The sequence below is a fragment of the Corvus kubaryi genome, unplaced genomic scaffold, assembly GCF_017639235.1.
Source record: "Corvus kubaryi isolate FWS band 111438036 unplaced genomic scaffold, C.kubaryi_AGA036_p1.0 37264, whole genome shotgun sequence".
NCBI classification, from domain to species: domain Eukaryota; kingdom Metazoa; phylum Chordata; class Aves; order Passeriformes; family Corvidae; genus Corvus; species Corvus kubaryi.
The window spans coordinates 2,464,653-2,471,407 of NW_024581079.1; the positions used below are offsets into that span (position 1 = coordinate 2,464,653).

Consider the following 6,755-nt stretch of genomic DNA (forward strand, 5'->3'; position numbering starts at 1 on the left):
ATCCATCACTGCTCCCCTCTTCTGTCAGGGATGTGCAGGGCAGCGACCTGCTCCATTAAATCTCTCCGTGCAGGAGGCTGGATCCCTGTAACTGTTTATAGCTGGAGTCGAAAAAATGCTTTTTTTCCAGGGTTGGGGGGATGAAATTGAGCAAGAAACACAGTAAAAATGCAAAAAGAATAACCTGTAAGTATCTGGTCTGTTCTGCACAGTATCTGTGAACACATCAGTGCTACTGCCCGGATGAGCTGCTCTGTGCATATATTTTCCATATATCTCTCCCAGAAAATATTATTTGATGGCATGTGATTAAAAGGGTCTTTTTTAAATATGTGGCACACGCATAACGAAATGTATGTGTGCACTTGCATGTAAAATAACCAGATATGAGGGAAAAGCAGGAATATAACCATCCCTGGCGATGCCTGCTGGGATTCTGTGCACGGAGCTAATTCTGGGTATTTGGAAAAAGCATTCCTGGCGGTGGGAATCTCACCAGGTCCCGCAGAACAGCAAGCGGGACCTGTGTCCTCAGTGCTTCTGAAAGCCCCAGAAACCTGGAAGTCTTTCCAAAACGGGCTTCCTTCAATTAAAAATCAATTAAAAATCCCCTCCCTTTCCCAAGCGCCTGAAGCATTAAAAAAAAAAAAAGTTATTTAAAGATCCATTATTTCCTAAATAAAGTTTGGATCGGGGGTATTTTCAAATTCTAGGTGCTCTTCACCTCTCACTTTTGGCAGCTGCAAGCCCAACCGTGATTCCTGCGAGGAGGAGGAGGAGGCTGAAGGCAGAAATACGGCTCTATTTATGCTGATACTGGATCTCGAGCTACATGATCTCATCTAATTTAAAGTTACTCCAAATGAACTATCTCCAAGAATATATTTTTAATGTTTTCCTATCAGGCCGTTCTTATCTCTCTGCATTACCGTGATATCATTCAGGAATAATAATCGCACCATTAGTTTTGGTGTCTAAACAAGCTGGTGAGGAGGAACGGATTTCAGTCACCGCCCTGGAAATTGCTGCTCTCCCCGAGAAAAAAACCCCAAACCCAAAAAAGGGTACAAAGTTTATAAAATCCAACCCCGTGGGACGTGCTACTGCAACAGATGCCCTTCCAGGACAAAGGATTTAGGGGGAAAATGGAAGTACTTAAGTATTTAAGGATGGAAGCGTTGGAATCTCGAAGGAAATCTTTCTTTTCCTATTTTTTTTTTTTTTCCTTCTAGCGGGGGCATTTATGGGATGTAAACGAACAAACCGGAGCCCGAATTGCCCCGAGCTGATGGAGCGTGTGTGCTGCAGCACGGCGAGGAAGCAGCCAATGAAAGCCGGGCTGGCGATTTTTTATCATTAATATTGCGAAGCAACATTAGCTGATTGGAAAGACTTTTCGGGAGCAGGCAGAGCCTGCGAGCCATCGCTACCTCCCGAACGATTTGCTACCCGGATTTTTGAGAACGACGCCCGGCTCCTCTCGTTTAATCTTGGCGGGGGATGACGAGCGATACAATTTCTCCCCCTCCTTCGAAGAATTTGAAAAGAAACAATAAAAGCGACGGGAATTTTGTGTTTTAACCGTCGGAGGGGAAAGCACACGGTGCTGAGGAGAGGGGAGAGGGGCAGCGGCTCCAGGAGAATTTCCCCCGCAGATATTGAGCGCGGCAGCTCCGCGGGGCTGCCGATAGCGCTGTTTCCACGCAAAAAGTGGGGTAAAAAAGAAGTTTCCGCGCCTGTCACCGTACCACGGCCACGGCCAAGCCCGCGGGTGCCTGTCGGGGCGAGCAGCGCTCGGGCACCCCAGCCCCGGCCCGTGGCGAGCGTCCAGCCGGGCCGCCGGGCCCACGCGCGGCACGGAGGTCCCCGAGAAGGGGCCACATCGCAGGCGACCCTGGGGGGGCAGCTGGGGGAAGGGGCCGCCTGCACCCACTTTTTTTTTGTTTGCGGGTCCCATATGAGCATCAGCGATTGCTGGGGGTGGGGAGAAGCTCGGGGGATCCCGCGTGGGAGGGGGGCAGATTTCCCTGAGGAAGATGCGGTGCCGGAGCGGGAGGGTCCCGCCCGGGGAGGTCCCGCCCGCCGCCCCCGCTCTGGGCAAGGGGGTCCTGGCGCGGGCTGCGAAATTCGCGGCGCATTTCTGGGCGCAACGAAAAAAGCCGCTGGGACAGAGCCGGCGGCGGCAGAGCCAAAGCCCCGGGCGCTGCCGGCCCCGTCCGGGTGAGCGGACTCCAAATCTTTCGCCCCTTTCTTCTTCTTCTTCCTCCTCCTCTTCATCTTCCTCGTCCTCCCCGGCTCCGCACGCACAGGGCTCTGCCGGGAAATGAAAGTCATTTATTGCGAAGAAGGAGGAAATAAGGGCGAAGGCTGTTTATTCTATTAATAATATTATTGGGGGGGGGGGGGGGGGGGAGCCGAGAGCCCCGCAGGAGCGGCGGCCCGGCACGGAGCGGCCCGCGGCGGCGGCTCCCCCCGGGCAGGAGGCGAAGTTTCGGGCGGAGAGGCGCGGGGGGACCCCGGAGGGGCCGGGCCGGCCGCCCCCCGCCCGTCCCGGGAGCACCCCCCGACATCTCGTTTCCCTCCCCGGTCGCTGTCGGACGCGGGCGGGCGGGGGCAGGGGGCGGCCCGGGGGAGCCTTTTCGGAGCAGGTTTGTTAACCAAAGCAGGTGCTAAAAACCAATAAGCCCGGAACAAACGCGGTCCCCCTCGGGAGCCGGGACAATTGTTTCCATTTAATAAATATTTTCCCCACGGGCGTTTCGCGGGAGGCAGGCAATTATTCAAAGCAAACCGGGACGCGGGCCGGCTCCCGGGGTTAAGCGGGGCTGCGGAGCGGGGAAGGCGGGGGTTGGGGAAGCGGGAGAGCGGTCGGGAGCGCGGGGAAGGCGGGGGCAGCGGGGGGAAGCGGGACAGCGGTGGGCGCACGGCGGAGCGCAGCGCTCACAGCCCCGACGGCGGCGGCGGAGCCTGGAGGGCGCTGGGAGCGGCCCCGCTCCGCACACCCCCGGGATGGGGGAGGATGAGGAAGATGGGGACGACCCCCTTCGCCTTCCCCCTTCCTCCACAGCTGCTATTAGCGCAGCGGCTGACAAAAGCCTTCCTTTTAATCCGCGCGTTGGAAGGCGAGGGGGGGGGGGTCCTCCTGTCCCCTCCTTCCTTCCTTCCTCCTCCCTCCGCTGTCCCCTCCCCTCCTCTTCCTCTCGCCCTTCCTCTCTCCCTCTCTTTTTAAGCGGGCCCCCTCCGCGCTGATTGGGCGCCCGGCCGCGCTGTGACCGCCCTGCCGCTATGTCAGCCTGCCCGCCGCAGCCCCGCGCCTTTGAACTGCCCCGCACCGCCCCGCGTCCCCACCGCCGGCCCGGTGCTGCGCCCGGCGGCTCCCCGCCCGCCTAGTGCCCGCCGGGCCCCGCGGGCCTCCGCTCCGCGCCGCTCCGCGCTGCTCCGCGCCCCGCCCCGGCACGGCTCCCGCCGGGGACGGCCTTGGCGGAGGATCTGTGATGATCAGCTGAGCCCGCTCCTGCCGCTCCTCCGGCTCCTCCGGCCTTCTCCTGCCTTTCCTCCTCCTCCTCGTCGTCCTGCCGCCGCCGTCCGGCGCCCCGAGCCGCCGCGTCGCGCCCCGCAGAGCCGCCCGCCCGCCCGCCCGGCCGAAGCATGTCCAAGCCCAGCGACCACATCAAGCGCCCCATGAACGCCTTCATGGTGTGGTCCCGTGGCCAACGGCGCAAGATGGCCCAGGAGAACCCCAAAATGCACAACTCGGAGATTAGCAAGCGGCTGGGCGCGGAGTGGAAGTTGCTCTCCGAGGCGGAGAAGCGCCCGTACATCGACGAGGCCAAGCGGCTGCGGGCGCAGCACATGAAGGAGCATCCCGACTACAAGTACCGGCCGCGGCGCAAGCCCAAGAACCTGCTGAAAAAGGACAGGTATGTCTTCCCTTTGCCTTACCTCGGGGAAACCGATCCCTTAAAGGCCGCCGGGCTTCCCGTGGGGGCCACTGACTCGCTGCTGAGCTCCCCGGAGAAGGCCAGGGCTTTCCTGCCTCCCACCTCAGCACCTTACTCCTTACTTGACCCCAGCCAGTTCAGCTCCAGCGCCATTCAGAAGATGACTGAGGTTCCTCACACCTTAGCCACCAGCACCCTGCCCTACGCCTCCACCTTGGGATACCAGAACGGGGCGTTCGGCAGCTTGAGCTGCCCCAGCCAACACACCCACACTCACCCCTCGCCAACTAACCCGGGCTATGTCGTGCCATGTAACTGTACCGCTTGGTCGGCTTCCAGTTTGCAACCTCCAGTTGCCTACATATTATTCCCAGGCATGACCAAGACTGGGATAGACCCCTATTCTTCAGCACACGCGACTGCCATGTAACACCCACCCACCCACACCCCCACAGGCGTGTGTGTGTGCGTGTGTCCCCCACCCCGGCTGGCAGCTGGAACTGGGATTCCTCCGTGTGTGCATGTACATAAAACCTGCAGGAGCAAAAGGCCACCCGAACCAGGACTCTGCCGCCCGCCGCCGGGCCGGGACAGACGCGGACGCTGCCTCGGAGATGCTCTCGCCTAAAGCTCGCCCCGAGAGCTGGCCCCTGGCTCGGTTGGGATCTGCAATCGCCGGGGCAGATAGGAGCCCGGCACTTGTAAGAGTTGTAAATGTGTTTAAAAACAGAAAAGAAAAGCGAACCTTGAACTGCCCTTTCGGGACAAAGCGGGGAGGAAAAGGGAAAAAGACAGAAAAAAAAAAAAAAAAAAAAAAGAGAGGCGGTTTCGATTTTTATTTATTCTCTTAATGTCTATGAGTTCTCCAGGGTCTCTTGTCACTTGGACTTGACTTTGGGAAGTCCCGGTCTTACTCTGATTTTATTCTTTTTTTTTCCCTCGTTGTTTTCCTTTTGCACATTGAAAGACGAGATCAGCTGTGTTATATATATATAAATATATATATATTTTGCCACCACGTACTACTAGGTAAAATTGCTTTTCATGTCAGAAAAAAGGTTCTTCAAAGTTAAAAAAGAAAAAAAAAAAAGAAAAAAAAGACGGGAGAAACATTTATATTTAAAACATATGATAGTGTTTGCTTAATTTAAAGCAGATAGTCCTTAAATTTGTGTGATCCAGTGAGACTAGATCTAAGTTTACTTTAGACAGAGCGTCAGGTATGAAGTCAGGCAGTAGAATTGTAAAAAAAAATAATACTACTACTACTAATAATAACGAAAAACCGATGGCAATTTAAATATGTTTTCACAATGTCTTGGGCAAGAAGAAACAGAAACTAAGATGTATCCGGCAGGATTTTACCTCGTTAAACCTTTTCATTTGTTGAACAAAGACGTTTTGAATAAAGACAATCTGTCATCAAACGAGGCAAGTGCGTGGTGTGAGTGCGGGGACGCAGCCCCGCGTCCCACCCCGGGGCTTGCGGGCGCTGCGACCCCCGCCCGCAGCCCCCGGCTCTCCCCGTGCCGACCCCGAGCCCCGCGGGCCGGGGCCGCTCTGGAGCCGTGCCGTGCCGTGCCGGGCTCCGCTCGGAGCCCGTCGGGGAAACGCGGCCGCGGGCGGAGAAAACTTGCGAAAAGACGGGATGGAGCGGAGAGAAACCGAGGGGCTGCGGGGGGCTGCTTCCCCCCCCGCCCCGCCCCTCGTCCCGTCCCGTCGGGGAACCGGGTTTGTCCGAGTTGCCTCCGCGGCGTTGAAGTTTTAGCGGTGCGAGGGAATATTTGGAGCGGAGAGGGGAGCGGTGGCGGTGCTGGAAGGGGGTGGTTTGGAATCAGCATCTTGTGCGGATCAATTAGCGATGTTTAGGGGGCTCTTCCCTCGGCGGAGGGAGGGAGTCGGTGGGCAGAGATGACGGGAAGGAGGAAGAGGCAGAGGATCCGTCTGGAGGGGCTGAATAGCCGGAGCGCCGCGTGTTTGGATGCGCTTTGCTCATTAAGTGCTCTTTGGAGACCGATGTTAGGATTAAACGGCGTAACACAATTAACATACATGGGGCTTGAATGGGAGGGTAAGCGGGGGAAGAATAGATAGATAAATAAATGAGAGATCAGGCGAAGGTAAACAAAAGGGGAGAGGAGAAAAGGGCTGAAAGGAGAGGTTAGAATGGCTGCTCCAGCCTTGTTTAGCATGACAAAACGGCTCTTACAAATGAGGACAATTAAAGGAGCTGGCTTGGGGAGGGCCTGGGAGCCGCGGGACGATCCGCTGGGACACGCGGGGCTGGATGCGGCCGGCGTGGGGCGGCGCGGCGGCGGCGGGCGCTGATGTAACCCCAGCTGACAGGCGCTGTCAGCCCGGCTGATAACACCGATAGCTCAGTGTCCTCCGACATCCAGCCGCATTAGTCTGACAATGGTCGGAGGCAGAGCCGGGCGGGGGGAGCGCCGGCCCCCGCCCTCCCGTGCCACGCCGGCCATGGGGCAACGCGGGGGCACCGCGCCCGTGCGCCGCTCCCCACCGCGGCTGAGCTTTGGGGGACGCCCCGTACCCCTGAGCCCGGAGACCCTCGGGGCCGCCCCGGCGGCTGCGGGGGAGAACGGGCTCGGTGGGGGCCGGGGCCTCGGGGAAACATCGGGGCGAGGTGGTGAGCGCGGAGCGGCGGGGCTGGAAACTTTGGCGGGGATCTTTCCTTCCTACTTTCCTTCTTTCTTTCGCTCTCTTCTTTCTTCTTTCCCCTCTTCCTTCCCCTTTCACTCATTTCCCCCCCTCCCCCCCATTCCTTCCTTCCTTCCTGCTTTCCTTTTTACTTTC

At 58.0% G+C, this 6,755-nt stretch overlaps 2 protein-coding genes across 2 annotated transcripts; one reads left to right on the forward strand and one right to left on the reverse strand.

Moving 5' to 3' along the window:
• Positions 1-910: 910 nt before the first annotated feature.
• LOC121662952 lies at positions 911-4,029 on the reverse strand. The gene is made up of 2 exons (XM_042024686.1): positions 3,943-4,029; positions 911-2,313 (listed from the first exon to the last, which is right to left on the reverse strand). The coding sequence occupies exon 2, from the start codon at positions 2,275-2,277 to the stop codon at positions 1,357-1,359; it is 921 nt and encodes a 306-aa protein (XP_041880620.1). The 5' UTR covers positions 2,278-2,313; positions 3,943-4,029; the 3' UTR covers positions 911-1,356.
• On the forward strand, positions 3,612-5,230 carry SOX14 (SRY-box transcription factor 14). The gene is made up of 2 exons (XM_042024687.1): positions 3,612-3,920; positions 4,074-5,230. The coding sequence occupies exons 1-2, from the start codon at positions 3,649-3,651 to the stop codon at positions 4,369-4,371; spliced, it is 570 nt and encodes a 189-aa protein (XP_041880621.1). The 5' UTR covers positions 3,612-3,648; the 3' UTR covers positions 4,372-5,230.
• The last annotated feature ends 1,525 nt before the right edge of the window (positions 5,231-6,755 follow it).